Raw genomic sequence first — 16,517 nt, 5'->3', positions numbered from 1 at the left:
AGCAATTATACATTTTGGTCAAAACAAGCTTTCCCTGACTGTTGAAAAAATAACTTATTCTTAGACGTCAAATCTCAAACTTTAATACAATGTATGCATTGATTATAAGAATAAATTGTAGAATTGTAGATTTCGTTTTGTTCTAATTCTATTTCTGTCATTGGTAACGTAAACAATATGGCAACTTGTGAAAGAAGATTCCTGTAAAAAATATTGATTTTTGAGTTGTTCCTTGATAGCTTGCGGTATTTTACAACAAAGATCAACAAACAATTGTACGGTTTGTTTGATAAATTATGTTGCATTGTTCAAACATTAAAATTGTTGAGTTGAAATTCCTCTGGTCAAGTTCAAACTTGAACACTGTGACCGTTGAATTGTTTAATCATATCTTTGTCATCGATCGGGAAAGCACCTTTGTCATAATGCCAAGTTCTGTTATTGTTCAATAAAAATTTGCCGAAAATATTTTTACATATAAGGATTCAGGTTTCATCGTGTGGTTGGGGTTAATTTGAGTGGTAAAACTGGTAAGATTTTTGGAATTACTACTCATAATGTTACTCCTTAAACTGTATATAATGAAGCAGACTGATTTTTCTAAATTTTATTCTCTCACTTTGTTGATCATTTAAATATTTTTTAATCAGATGGATACTATTGATGCTCCGGTATACAGTGCAACGACAAAGCGTCAGAGGCAGCAACTACCCAAAACCTCCCTTCAACAGGAACTGCAGGCAAAGATGAGGGAAAGGAAGAAACTTGGTTTGAGTGCGGACATCACTAGTGAGGAGAGTGAAGGACTGGACAGTGATGAGGAAAATAGTATGGGATTTGATGATTTATATTTTAAATGCATATTCATATTTAATTATAATTTGAGTTTGATCTAATGACTCCACCAGTGTCTGAGTTCACCAGAATACTGATTATATTATTCTGACATGGACGATGCCAAAAAGGTTGGGCATTAATTAATTTTATATGTTGGGTTATTTAGCATTTTGCACAAATGCGTGGCTAGTTCATGTATATAGACAATCTGACGTATGCACCTATCTACTGCAAACACTTTTTATTATTTATCTTTACTTTACATTTAATTCAGTATGTCAACAAAATGGTTTAGTTATGCACAAAAAACACATTTTTATTTGAAAAAATCTTGCATTTGTTGTTTTTAAATTTAATGTTTATCAGCCAGGTACAAATATTTATGAACAAAAACAGAAATTTATTGAAGAAATACATGTGTCAATGGTTCCATTTCACTTAACTAAAAAATGAAAATACTTAAGAAGGAAAACCCTTTTGGTCAAAAAATCAATTAAAATACCTTAAACACTTCAATAGCAGGTCATTGGTTAACTCATTTGCAATAAATAAGGTTTTACAAATATTCTTTACAGGCTGGAAGATGGAATACAGAGCTAGACAACAGGGCAGGCCTGAAAGACCAACATCTGCCAAGCGAAGAGCAAAACCTGACCTAGGAGACACATTACGTCCCGGGGAAGCCAACAGGTTCCTGAAATCTTCAAAAAAAGACACTAAGTCTACATTACGAGAAACTCCGCCATTAAAAGAATCACCTCGATTCTCAAAAGAAAGTAACCGTGATGTGGACAGAATGTTTGGCACTTTAGGAGGAAGTCCAAAAGGGCGCACCACCCCATCTCCCCTGGACAGCAAGTTTGGGATGGACACTGTTGATGCTCCAGTTTACAGTTCTAAACACAGAAAGTCACCGGCTGAGGAAGGCTTGTTTTCTAGAAATTCTCCAGTCTCTCCTGGTCCCGGGGGTCTACCAAAGACAATTCCCAGTGGCAAGCATTCACCTGCCCCAGGGAAGCAGTCTCCTGTCACAAGAGAACTCACTGCAGAGGAAAAAATATTTGGAGTTAGACAGTCACCTACAAGAGAAAGGTACTTATATGAGTGTTATTCACTATTTTATAAGCAGGCAATTAATCAGGCTAGGCTTTTGCTTGTGTATTCATTTAAAATTACAGCAGCATTAACAAAATATGATATTTTAACCAAATATGACTTTGTAAGGCAATAAAATTCTGTCATGAAAACTCCTACACTTTCGTCTTTGGCCTCACACGTAGCAAATGGTGGCAGTGGTGGGATGACGACAACTGCCAGATTGGAGTTGCCTTACTGCAGGACGAGTCTTTTGGGAGTGGAAAGTAATGTAAAGTTCCGCTGTAAGCAGAAGTGCATTCATAGTGAAACATTCCACTGTAGGTGGAAGCAAATCCATTGTACATTGATGTACTTGATTATATGCAAATTTGCATATCCAGGTCTCCGTGTGGCTGGAGAATATATTAAGTATTTATAAAGACCAGTCAACCCCTTCAGGGTTGAGCATGCTTTTCTCTGAAGTGATCTGTTGCATCTTTGGCCTGGTACGTAACACATCTAAGATCATACAGTTGCATGTATTTATAGATTTGAAAATCGTTTTATACATTTATCTGTTTCAGTCCCAAGGAAAAAGAGTGGAAAGCTCCAAATTTTCGACAGTCACCAGTTCCCGGCCAGGACAGAGCCTCTCCTAGCTCTGACTTTTGTATGTAACATCCAAAATTAATTTTAATTTTAAAGATATCAGTTTGTTTACTCCAAACAGCTGCCGGTTGATGTTCAGTGAAAAATTGAAAGTAAATTTAGCTTGAGGTATGTTAATAATGTCTAGTTTCTTTCTCAGAGTTCTCCTTTGATCAATCAGACTTTTTATTTACATTATAAAGCAATACAGATAATAACTAAAACTTATAATCCCAATTCTATAGTAAAAGGAGGCAGGAAGACGCCTGACTCGAGCCTTATGCCAATCAATGAAAGCCCACGTCCGGTTCCCCGCGGCAGGCATGGCGCCCCCACTCAGGAGACTAGGCTACGGTCCAGGGAATCCTCACCAAGGTAGGAGTCTTCAGGATGTATGGTGCAAGAACATCATTTGGTGTAATGTAGTAAAAAACAATTTTGTTGTAAACTGGAGTACACTTATTTGCATAATTATCTGTATTTCCAAGGGTATTGACACTGGTAAATACTGCCATCATACATACCATATCAATCATAACAGGATTTTTAAGTGTTCCAAATTTTGTGTTGACTGAAGGTTTTTTTCTGATTAATGTATCCTAATCAATTATTGAATGTCAATTGTAAAAGTTTGGCAATAAAAATACTTTTAACTATGGAGGCTCTACAGCTTCTTACACTGTGCCTATTGTATAAATATATGTTGAGTGTGATGCAAAATTTAATACCAAGTACGTATTATTTTTTGATATTTTTATTCTTTTGATAATGTTCTGTCTTTGAAAGTTTGTAGGATAATGTTTGTTTTAGGGATTATAAAAGAAAAAATTGTATTGGTGAACTGTTATAAGCCAGTGAAAATTGTGAACTTCAGAAGATTGGATTACTTATATGTATATCACACCATTTTATGTCTCTCAAACATCCATTGATTACTGAAAACATTTTGGCAAATCAGTCTTCTTTTAATACAATACATTTTGGAGGTCATGATGAACAGTTTTAAAAAGTGTTTTATTTATTTGGACAGGTTTAAAAAGCATGGTACTACTGTATTATTAATGACAGTACATAATATCATATATAAGGTGGGATTTTCATTAACTAGTTGTTAAACTTGGATTGACAGTTACTTGTGTTTCATGGGGATGTGAAAGTCAGTTAAAGTAAGACATAACCACTGACTGTATTACTAATTTATTGTTAAACATAGAATTTTACAAAGAATTGTTGAATTTGCATGAAATTTTATTCATTACATTAAGCTTACTAATTTCATTTAAAATCATATATTTTTTTTTACACTAATGTAACTTTAACATGGAGTAAATGGAGGATAATTGTTCATTTTAGTGTTGGATAGATATATCTTTCACAGAGTGAACTCCAAAAGCTTTATTTACCTTCCGTGTTCACATAGGTGAAATATATTGCAATTTTGACAATAATATCATTTTTATTTCACAAATAAATCTCTTTAACTCACGGAAAAGAATATAACAAATATGTGTAATATTTCAGATCTCTCTCCCTTGAGTCGCCTGGTCGCAGCGAGAGACCTAAACCAAAGGTGGACATATTCGGACGCAAAGAACGAAAAATAGAGTTTGAGGAAGATAAGACAGAAAAGACAACTAGCTCCCGAGAGAGGCGTAGATTTACGAAGGACGACAAGTCAGCAGGACAGAAGTCAATCACGGGTCGGAAAACTCCGACTGGTCGGGAAACCCCCACAGGAACAGGCAGAAAGAGCCCTTTTTCCACTGGCAGACAAACCCCTACTTCAGGAAAAAAGTCATCAGGATTAGATATGAAAGGTAGGGGTAAATAAGATAAACATAGATTTTAGATATAATGTTTTCAGTATTTTCCCACCATTTTTGAAATGAGGTCAGAGCCTTTCTGATTGGCAAATATTTTTTTTCAAGTAATTAACAATAATGACATTAAAGAAAGACTAAGTAAATAATTTCTATGAGGTTTGCTTCTTAAAATGGAAACATGGTTTCCACCTCACAAAAAATATCAGAATCATATTTCAATTGAGAATTTTTATTTTACTAAAAAAGTATGATCTTGCTTTCGAAATGGTGCCAAATTTCTGCCTGAAATTGGCCAGAAAAAACCCATACTGTTTAGTAACTGTATAGTAATAGTAGGTAAAGAAAAATATTCAATTAAGCAAAAAAATAAAACATAAGATATTAAATGTGTGTATATGCTTCATGTAACTATGCATACTGATGGTGTTTGTTATGAATTACCAATATAAATACAGGAGAATTAGAGGAATGAGCTAACCTAGAAACATTCAGTTAATTGGTGTAATAATTACTTCAGATGAACAAAAGCCTAAAAAAGAGCCAGGTCTGTTTGACTTCTTGCAAGACGACGCAGATGACAAAAAAGACAAAACTAGTGGCTCTAAACAGCGTCCCCGCCCCCGAGCAGAACGCCCTGTAGAGAGGAGGGGGGTTGGGATGAAGAAATCTGTATCACATGACTCAATCACTGGGGAACTGGCAGCTGGAGGTGAGAACTTAGTGACTTACTTTATTCTCTTACAGGTCTTTCACATGTTATGTAGAAGTTTAGTGTTTGTTTTTGAGGTCACAGGCAATGAAATACACTCTTTTCAATGTATTGTATTTATTGTATAATTTGCCATGTTATGTATATTTTTCTTTTTTTAGACGCAATTTTTGTTTGATGATAATTTTTTTCATCAATTTATTTGCTTAATTATTTTAAAATGAACTTTTAAGGCCATATTTCTGCACCAGGTATAATTTTATGGTTTCGCCAATGTGTAAGGCTTTGAAATAAGGATGGTTCTTTTAAAAAATATAAGCCTTTGTGTTTGAAATATGAGCTGTGTAGATGTTGTTGCTTTTACATTTACAAGCCCCCCGAAAGGAGGCATTTTAAGTTCTTGTAAAATCTTCAAATCAACTTATAAATCATCGCTAGAACTTGTACAATTCATAAAAGATGTACAGTATACAAACAATAATATATATTTAATTTGTTGGTTATATATGGCCTTAAGAAACATCCTTATTTTATAGCCCAATGTGTCTTGTTGCCTCCACTTTTTTTCCATCGTTCTGTTCAATCCCATAAATTTGAGTTTGTACTTGTAATATCAAGTTTGTCTAGATCCCTATTCTATCAGTCTTTCAAATACATATATATGCATGTAAGTTTTCCTTAACAATTCAATATTTATTATCTCCCATTCTACATTGTCAATCTTAATTTCTATAAATTTGAAGACATAATATTCCACTTATCTTTAATGTTTCAAATTATAATTAAAACTTCTTTTATTAAGTGTATTAACTGACTGTGCTTGTTATCACAAACACAACCACTGACATTAATTATTCTTATTGAAACTAAAAACACATTTTAATACGTGGCAATAAATTTTTGTCCAAAATTGAAAGAAAACGAAATAGATTCTGAATACCCATGATAATAAGCTTTAACATACCCTAAGGCCATTGCTTAACTGCATTTGATGTAATGTTGGATATGAATATTGATTTTAATAAATTACAATTGTAATCCTTTGTCAGTTTTTACCATATATTTCTTTTTATTTTGAAAATCTTGCAATATTATTGTATTCCTAAAAAACATTTTCATGAGGATGAAAAGCTTTGTCAGTTTTTACCATATATTTCTTTTTATATTGAAAATGTTGCAATATTATTGTATTCCTAAAAATCATTTTCATGAGGATGAAAAGGAGATGCAATTCAAGGGTGTGTATTTTTCATTTTTGAGTAGGGATGTTTGTCACCTCACTGATGCTTTAATTTTGGAATGTACCTTTCAATGTTGATGTCTTTGGCATTAACTTGTAAGAAAATACTTAATAGTTATGTGGAAAGCAATTTGAAAAAGTCAAATGTGTAAAATTGCAGCAGTATATGAAATGGCTTCAACCAGTTTATTTTTTTGTCTTTCAGACCAGCCCAGCATAATGGAGGAGTCGTCACGAGATGACCGTATTCCCATGGACCAGAGCTCTGTATGTGCCGAGCTTGATGAGGATCCAGATAGGCGGATAGTACGGGAAAAAGAACGTGAACAAAAGCTCTTGGGGTATTGTTAAACTTGTTATTAGTAGTAAATAGTTGTAAAGGAGTTGACATTATATTGAAACCTGTTAAACCATTGGAGAGTTTTACCAGTCACATGATAACCTGAGACAAACAAATGCAGTTGGATTCAATGTATATACTTTCATTAAACTAAGTAGATAACTATTGAAGTGTGTCACAATCCAATTTAGCATCATGTCAAATCAAAGTTAGGTATAAGATACCCATATCAATTCTTGAAAATTAACTTAAAAATTGAGAGTTTTACCAGTCACAAGATAACCCAAGACAAACAAAAGCAGTTGGATTTGGATTATTTATATGTATATACTTTTGAGGGAAGTCACAATTCAATTTAGCATCACATCAATTCAAAGTTAGGTATAAGGTATTCAGTTCTTGAAAATTAACCTAAGAATTGAGGTTGAATACAAGACATGTTCATATTTTTTATTTGCTTTTTATCAGTCCTACAATTCCAATTTGACAAAGAATCTTTAAGTCGTGTAAAACAGAACATATTTAAGCTCACCATTTTAGTTTTGATATCATTTGTGTGATTCAGTTCTGTTTAAGAGTTACCGGTATAAAACTTTAAAAAGAAATTACTCTTAAGATGATCATGATAAACTTTATATAATTTTATAAGATAATGTTGAAGCAAGTATTTTGGATAAATTAGATATGAAACTAAACCTGAAAGCTTGAGATATTTCTTAAAATTGGGGCATGTCAGTATTAAATCTAGACCTCAGGTTTGTAACATAATCCCATATCCATTCTTTTTTACATGATCCCATATTTTAAACATTTAAGGAATGAATTGCAGGGTTGATGTCATTATCTGGGTATGAACGCAATTGGGTTGGTCAATGTGTGTGGAATCCGAAGGTCCGCTATTCATTCCTTATATTTACACCAATAGTTCATTATTTCATTCAAGAATTGTTAAAAAAATACTTAATTTCCGTAGAGAAAACCTTTCAGTCATCCGTTCTTACCCATTCTGTAAATAGAACGACCCGACTATAACCGGAAACATTTTTTTCAAATGACGTCAAAATAACGCGGGAAAAGATCAACCACTTGAAATCACTTTAAAACGTACAATTGAAACACTTCTGGTACCAATATATTTAAAATATAATAAACTAACACTTTTAAAAATGTTGATCTATATTTTACGGGACCTGCAGACACAATACAACCAATAACAAGATCAATAGCTTTCATGTATATTGTTATGCAATGAATTACGATCCGAACATATCCGAAGATGTTGCGTTCATCAATTGATGAACGCAATTGCCGAAAGGCAGTTCATTTAAGGAATGGAAATTGAGGTGTAAACATAATCCCATATTTTTAACATATCATCCATTGATAAATATGACTTGTTGAGTATGATTGTATGTACTTTAAAAATGATACCATATTAGTGATTACTTATACTTCCATAGTATGATAACACAAACAATGTATTTCCAGGCCAAGCAAACAAAGAAGTGATCGTCGTGAGGCAGACGACATCATCTCCCGCGTGGAGGATGCTCAGACAGACCCGAAACAACTCACTACTCAAAGATCTGCTAGTGCCAAGTATGTACAAGTTCCAAATGGAAAATAAATATGGTGAAACCAGTATTCATGTTGACATGTCCTAAGCGGGCTTAACTTGAGGAATCCGACTGAGGAAATTATGTCAATTTTGGATGCCTAAGACCCCATAGTATTTTGAAATTACTTGAAAGGGTTTTATGCGACTAAAAAAAATGTTAACCTCCTGGCTTTGAGGCAGACACCTTAACCACTAGACCATTCACATCCTCTTATTATTTTGCATAAACGAAGCACATTGCACTGATGGTGATCTATTTTAGCCAGAAATACAATTCTAGTTTATTCTTCATTCCTTAGGACAAATGAGAAGGTGGTTAAGCCCAAACCTCGGCACACATTACCCGGAACTCGCCCAAGCTCTGCCGCCACCAGCCAGGACTCGGAGATGTTCAACTCCACCATGTCAATCCGACAGACAATCTTTGAGGAGTGGCGGCGAGCGCGTGACAAGGAGATCAAGCAGAAGGAGGCGGAGAAAAAGAAAAAAGAAGAGGAAGAGAAGAAGAAGAAAGAAAAGGTTTGTACAGTGAAATAGACTCCATAAATGTCCTTTGACCTCTTCATGTGACATGTATACATAGTGAGCGAAATGGCTAGGAAAACTAATACCAAATATGGTTCATATTATTATCTGGAGGATTTGTTATTGGTGATTTTCACAATATTATATACCGTAGGTGAAATTTTAAAATTTAGATGTTTTTCGATGGTTAAACAATAGTTTTACAATTTGTAAACCTTGAGAAATTGGGCAAAAGCAAAAAGTCTGGGAAAAGGACATCATTATATTAAAAATAATCTACAGTCAAGATGTCATGTTTCTGTCATACAGGAAAAGCTAGACAAATTACAAGAGAACAAGCTTTCATATGAAGCATGGATGAAGGAGCGTGGGATATCATTTGTGAAGGAGCAACGCAAGAAACAACACGAAGAAGAGAAGAAAAAACATGAGGAGGAGAAGGAAAAACTTTCAAAAAAGAAGGATGCTAAAAAGGTAGCATTAATGGGTCACTTCCCCTTCAGGATGTGCAGGGGAATTTTCACCTTTAAAGTTGTTTTTATGCAACCAAATATGGAACTTTTTTTAAAGATTTTTTTTAAAATATACCCAGGTAACAAGTTGAGGTATTATATTGATTTTTTTAAATATAATGATAAAATAAAGTGGGACATCTTATTTATAAGACCATGGTAGACAGATGCTTTTGAAGAGGGTCACTCCTTTAGTTTGTAACACCTGTCTTTAGGATTAAACGAAAGGCATTATAGATTCAAGATTATACTGGTACATATTTCTGAAAAAATAACATCTAGAACGTTTAAAATTTGAACCGATTTGATTGAACATTTTCTGTTATGGTAATTTGCTTATCGCATTAAAATTTTGTCAATGAAATGAGATCACAAGGAATTTAAAAAAAAAATGTGTAGACAAGAAATCAAGTTTATTTTATTTTGCAATACAAAAAAAGTTAATAAATTCATAATTATTTTGTCCAGGACTTTGAGATATGGAAGGAGACGAAAGATGAAAAATTGATTGATGAGCACAAGAAAGCCATTGAGAAGAAACATCGGCAGAAACAGGCTGAGAGGGAGAAAAAACTCGAGAAGGAAAAGGATAACGAGTCAGCATTTAAGAAATGGTTGGTAGTTGGTTCCTGTGAAGTGTTTTAAAGGATTGAATATGAAATAAATAAGGGTTACTTTTGATTGTCTTGTAGATTTAACAAAGAAGTGTCTTTCCTCATGTCAATGCAGTAGCGCCCTGGTTTTCTAAACATAACTTCAATTTAAAATTACCAAAACACCCAATTTCTGTAAAAATGGCGTAGTTTTATAAAAACTATTTGATATCAACTGTGATTCAATTTACTGCACATTATAACTTCAGTACACACGGATGCATACACATCTTGAGTCAAGCATACATGCCATATCCCCCGGAGGGGGATAAAATCCCCCGGAATTTCGACCCATCCCCCGGTCTCCCGGAGGGGGATGAAAATCCCCCGGAATTAAAGTGTTTAAAATTACGCAAATTTATCACAGGGTTTAATTATATATGCCTGTTTACAGTTATAATGCCCTTCCTGTCTTGAAGCTTAATTGGATTATCAACTGATGGTGTGTTTTAACAACACCTTTTGGGTGACACTAATAAATCAGCAGGGCACATTTCATGTATTGTTTTGATTGAAACTGACAGAATTTGCGTAAGAAATGTCAATTAGACTGGTCAGATAAAAGGACGATTTTCATTGGTTAAAACTATAATTTTATCCAATCAGAGAGGATGTAACAAATTAAAGCGTTCTTCATAACATGTGTCATTGTCATCAAAAGGATTGATAATTAAAATGTGACAGTAAATTATTCATTAAAGAAAAGGATTAAAATAACTAATAGACAATGCTGTTCTTTGTTATGCCTCACTAATATGTTTACATACAAGACATTGACATATGTTTACACACATGACATTGACCTTCATCGCAAATATCGGAAAATAACAGAACTTCCGGAAGAGAAACTGAAAGTAGACAATTCGGATGAAATGACTTTTATTTATTTATTATGGTGGTGATGTATTTATTTTTTGATCAATGCCAAAAGAAGATATGTTTATGAACTTAAACAATAAATTATGCATTTGCTTTTTATCAGAAGCAAACAAATCTGACTATTTGGGAATTGAAATGAAAAATATTGATAATTCATTCCATTCTCTCTATTAGTCTGAAAGTCATCATTTATGTTCATAGGCAGCAGATTTTGTATCCAATTTTAGAGGAAGGTAAGCCCATTAAATTGTCTCTGAAACATATTTTTCTGTGAAGTATTCTATTTTGCAAGTGAGTGATTTTATTATGCAATATGGTTGTGTCTCATAAAAATATAGATGAAGTGCTGGAAAAAGGGGTAAACAAGGTGAATTGGCATGTGTGTCATGCCCGTAATGCTACATGGCGATGATGAAAATCCCCTGGTATGTGACCAAAATCCCCTTAAATTCTGGACATAATCCCCTCAGGAGCCTTTCAAAATTATGGCAATTTGTTTTTTTTCGTACTTGCGTCTTAAAATACTTTGAAATTTTGCTGAATTAGACCTGCTAAAAAATCCCCCTGAATACTACCAAAATCCCCCTGAATTTTCAGACTTTTGAACAAATCCCCCTGAATGGTCTCCAGAAAATATGGCATGTATGGTCAAGAGACAAAAACAATATAAAATTCAAAAGTTTTAGATTTCTATGTGTTTGAGAAAAAGTATCAATATATATATATATATATAATACATATTGTTTAAAAGAAAACTTTCAGACACTGTTTGTGGCTAACCACTTAACAGACAAGTCTTGTTAACGTCTTTCGTACATGCCCTTGGCAGGGGTTTTGCGATATGAACAGCTTTATACAAGCAATCCTTACATTATAAATGAACTGTTACAGGAAGGAGAGAAAGGACAAAATAATAGAAGCGAATAAGGAGAAGGAACATGAACAGAAGTCACAGACAGCAAAACAGGTGGTGATGACACAGAAGCAGAAGGAGAGACAGGCCATGAAGGATTACAATGAGTGGCTCCAGAAAAAGGTGAGTTGGGAAAGTTGAGAGGAGTGAGGGAGGGAACAGGTGTAATGACACAGAAGCTCAAGAAAAAGGTGGGTGGTGGAGACACTAGATATTGGACGGACCTGATGGAGCCTTTATAGTGAAATACAACATTAAAGTCTGTGTGCGACATTTTGACGATATGAATTAACATTTTTGACCTTCAGTCTTTTTACAGAGGACCTATAGATGACAATCATATTCAATTTAGACTTGTACCAATTTTTGCCCAGATATTTCAGTGGCCTCATCTTGGATTGGTGCTTAAATTTTTTATTGCATTTTCAGCGAGAAGTCAGTTGTCAGTGTGTTATTTTTCAGAGTTAACAATGGGGATTAAATCTGGCAGAATTTTGATTCTTATTGTTGTTTATCTGTTTAACTGTGTATATCATATTTGACAGTATTCATTATCACAGGTTTTGAGTGTACTGGATTATCTATATTCAGGAAACTCAGCAGCAAAAAGATGCCTTGAGACAGCGTCGTCATAGCGATGATTACTATGACGATTTCAAACCTGCATGGAGCCCAGCCGGCAAACTCATCCCATGTGGTCGATAATGTACGAACTATTGTGTAGGGGCAGTGACAGGCTTTAGGAAATGTATTTACTTTAATTGCTTTTTTTTATCACTTTGGGGTTGAATGCGGAAGTGTGGTAATCAGTTTGATTTTGTTGACTCTGCATAGTTTTAAAAATTGTTTTCAAAACTATAACATAAATATAAAATTTATTTCAAATTCTGAGAAAAACAACAACAAATTAAACAAATTTGTCTCTGACATGCAGAAGATTAATTAATTAACAGGAAAAAAAGAAAAGAAAAATGGCAATGATTTCTAAAGCCTGTCTTCTTTAATAAGGACAGAATCTGATGTCATTTGGCTATATTAGGGCGAAATTAAATTTGATGATTTTTTTTGTAGTTTAATGATGACAAATTCTAATGAAGAACTTTTGATATATTTGAATCAAGAACTTCTGACATACTTAAATCAAAAACTGTAGACATATTCAAATCAATCCAATGATGCATCAATAGCAGCCACATGATATTGATTAAGTAGAGAATTGACTAATATTTATAATGACTACCATATTTAGTATTCATTTAGTTTTGTAAACCCTGCACATTCTTAGTACCTGCTTTCACTTTGTAAACTTTTGAGCAGAATGTGAATATCAAATATTATTCCTTACTAAAATAACATTGAAATTTAACAAGTAAACTTCTTGAAACTAAAAGTAATAAGAGCTCTTTGCTTCTTCTTTTCTAAGCTATTCTACCTATAGTATTTGTACAAATGGGACCACAAGTTTGCTCAAAAGTGATAAGGAAACATTAATGTGTAACTAGCAGCTTGAGTGAATCCTTTTTATAATCATGTACCATTCTATAACTGTATGACTCTTAGCTGGTCTTGTGCCCTTGGTTTGAAATACATCTACATGTATATTGTTTAGTCAGTATCTGTTGTGAAAAGTTCTTCTTTAGCCAATTGTATATAACTTGTTAATTCTTTTGTTTGGTCAAAGTTGGCCAAAATTTTCATTGATTTTTAAGTATTTATCCAAAAAAATAATTTTAACCAATCATATCATTTTAATGTTCAAAATGTATAGCTTAAAGATAGCCTGTGGCCATCTTATCAAAGTATTACACAATTGGCTGCTGTTGTAATTATACTAATACTGTTATTTCAAGTGTTGCTCTTGGACAAAATATACTTTGAACAGAAGTTCTATTTCAGCTTGAATCCTGAAAACTAGGCGTGTGTCTGCTTTAGTATGAGGAATCATGCCCAAAGCAAGTTAAAGGGGCTTAGAATCCTTTTGAAATTGTTCCCATAGTCATTTACATTCATTTCAAGGGAGTTTCTACTGTTTGTGATTAAAAAGAATTAGCAAAATCAATACAATTGTACAATAGTCTGAATTTAAAAGCTTTCAATTTTAGTTTCAGAAATAATCCTCACTTTAAAACCCCAGTTTTTGGCTTTTAGCATGTGGTTTATACAAGTTATTTCTGATATCATTATTGTAGAATAGTAAACATTGTTAAATGAATATTTAGCTAGGGTTTAAAGTTAAATTATAGTTTATATTAAACTCTCACGACACTCAAGCAATCTACAGTAATAGTATGTCATTTATGTACATGTATAAAGCCATACTCAATTGATTCTATGTTCATTGTCATCGGGTTTTCGAAAGGAACCGAGCTCTTATTGATATCTAAATACTGTACAAGTTTCATCAAGATACAATCAAAACTGAATACTGTATCTAGTTCACAAGCGATTGTTAACAGACGCACTGATTTGTTATACTTTCAAGGCCCATAATCTACGCATGCATGGGCGGATCTGGCTGGTTTTCGAAAGGAACCGAGCTCTAATGGATATCTAAATGCTGTACAAGTTTCATCGAGATACAATCAAAACTGGAGACTGTTTACAAGCATCAATTTTGTATGGCCTAGTTCTACAGTTTGCATCTTTTGTATTGTTTGCAAGTTATCTTTTTGAACACACGGTAAACTATGCTTGCATACTAACTATGATACATTCTTTTATCCTTACCATAACAACAAGCCCGAACTACTGGACAAACAAATGCTGTAAATGATGAAATTACTGTAAAGCTGTTCATGGCTGCAACATTTTTGTGTCATTTTACTGGATTTTTCATCTCAAGTTGGACACAGAAATCACAATTACACTCAGAATAAATTAAACTACGAGTTTTGTCTTTAGCTGCATGTATTTTGGGCCAAACATTCTGAGATGCCACTTTTCTACATAAGATAAATGGCAAAGGCCGGTAAGTAACAGGATTACATGGATCTTGGTAACAATCTTATGTCTTATTTATATATATTCTGGGGTATATATGTATATTGGTGGTTTTTCAGGAAAATCAGCAACAGAAGGAAAGTACAATCAGGAAAATTCAGAAAATGAGGGAACAGCAAGGAGAGGGGGATTACAAGCCCCCATGGAGTCCGGCAAGCAAAATAATACCATGTGGCAGATAGCAGCATTGCTTGCCATACCACAGCAACCTCACTCCCCATTAACTTAAGACATTCCAGAAGTTGACGACAATATTTCTATACCCAGCAGCAACCTTTAATACATCAAGTAGCAGAAACTTTATTGCAAATGGCAGAAACATTCCAACATTTAGCAACTTCATTCCTTGAACTCTACAGATGCTCTGTATGTATTTCAGCTGAAACTTAAGTGTTAAGAAATGCTTTTAAATTGTAAATAATGTCAGAATGTTTAATTTCATCATTGGCTTAAGCTATGAGGTATGACTGTATTTATGAAGGAGCTGATAGACTAATTTTTCATTTTCATTTTGTATATATATCCCAATACTTTCACTGACTTACATGTTTGTACCTAATGCTCATTCTAGATGTCAGGTGTTTTCTCAACTTTGTATTGACATATTGTGCTATTTGTGAATACAGAATTGTTTTTGTTTCTATGGTGTTTTACGTACACAGACATGGTTATGAATTCCTTCTTAGTGTTGCTATTTCATTTGTTTTATTTCAAGTTATATGTTAATACGAAAATTGTATATTTTTAGACTACATAGAATGTTATGTATGTTGTGTTTATGGGTTTTTAACAAAATAGTTATATTTCAATGTGAATTTTACAAAACTGGTGATATAAAGAGAGTACCAATTTCACTGGGACATTTTAAAATTGATTTCATTTTGAATTACTGATAGTAGATTATTATGTGAAGGGTATAGGGGTTATCCATTTTGCAATAAATGTACAGATGTATGAGTGATATTCAGTTCTATTATTTATATATTAGACATATCACTTATCTTTGTTTAATAAGTATTTGAACAGATATTTATTGTTAGGTTCAGAGTCTGTGATATCGGTTTGAGTTTAATGTTGTAATCTTATGTTGTTATTTTATTTCATGAATGCATGTTTGTATTTCCAAATACATATATTTACTGCTCATTATACAGTACTGGTTGAAGAGGGAAACCTGGATGCCTTGTAGCATTTTACTTTTAGTTTTAAAATAAGTTACGGTCATATTTCTAAAAGATCTTAGCCATTTATCTCATACTAGATGTGCTATTTCATGTTTGCCTTAAAAATACAGTCTTAGTAGAACATTTCCATGTTTTAATACATCTCGTATTCTAAATTTTCATGTAAAATGAAAATGACATAGTTATCAACCTAGTCCTTTTTAACATTTCTTGTAATAGCATACTTTTTACAGTTATGAATTGTAATGTAGAATTCCAGATTTGTAGTAAAGCTGAAAATATTCAGATGCCTTTGTTTATCCTTCTACCATAATATAAAGCTGAATATACGGAAAGGTATTTTCATTGCAGTCTTGGTCAAAATGACTGGCAAATGCATGATTTATGCATGCTAATCCCATTTACTGTCACTATTTCAACAAGAGGCCCATGAGGGACTATGCTCTACTGGCATGGCTCTTGTGGTCAACATTGCATGTTCAACATTCGAGGACAGCTGAAACAGTAAGCAGATTAGTTGGATGAACTTTTAACAAGCAGTTGTTCACAATAGCACAGA

The 16,517-nt window shown here is 33.4% G+C and overlaps 1 protein-coding gene across 4 annotated transcripts; it reads left to right on the top strand.

Moving 5' to 3' along the window:
* The first annotated feature begins 168 nt into the window (after positions 1-168).
* On the top strand, positions 169-16,243 carry LOC128212085 (trichohyalin-like). Of its 4 annotated transcripts, XM_052917342.1 has the most exons (15): positions 169-275; positions 651-828; positions 1,413-1,929; positions 2,499-2,584; positions 2,808-2,937; positions 4,084-4,379; positions 4,903-5,094; positions 6,540-6,675; positions 8,163-8,273; positions 8,592-8,811; positions 9,127-9,291; positions 9,798-9,943; positions 11,753-11,897; positions 12,366-12,480; positions 14,834-14,974. In XM_052917342.1, exons 2-14 carry the CDS (start codon positions 651-653, stop codon positions 12,477-12,479), a joined length of 2,436 nt encoding a protein of 811 aa, XP_052773302.1. In that variant the 5' UTR covers positions 169-275; the 3' UTR covers position 12,480; positions 14,834-14,974. The 4 variants fall into 4 exon arrangements, with proteins under 4 accessions (XP_052773302.1, XP_052773300.1, XP_052773303.1 ...); XM_052917340.1 differs by lacking the exon at positions 12,366-12,480 and having other exon boundaries at positions 14,834-16,243; XM_052917343.1 differs by lacking the exon at positions 14,834-14,974 and having other exon boundaries at positions 12,366-12,481.
* Positions 16,244-16,517: the final 274 nt, after the last annotated feature.

The sequence above is a fragment of the Mya arenaria genome, chromosome 12 (genome assembly GCF_026914265.1).
Source record: "Mya arenaria isolate MELC-2E11 chromosome 12, ASM2691426v1".
Lineage (NCBI taxonomy): Eukaryota > Metazoa > Mollusca > Bivalvia > Myida > Myidae > Mya > Mya arenaria.
This window is presented reverse-complemented; position numbering and strand designations above follow the sequence as displayed.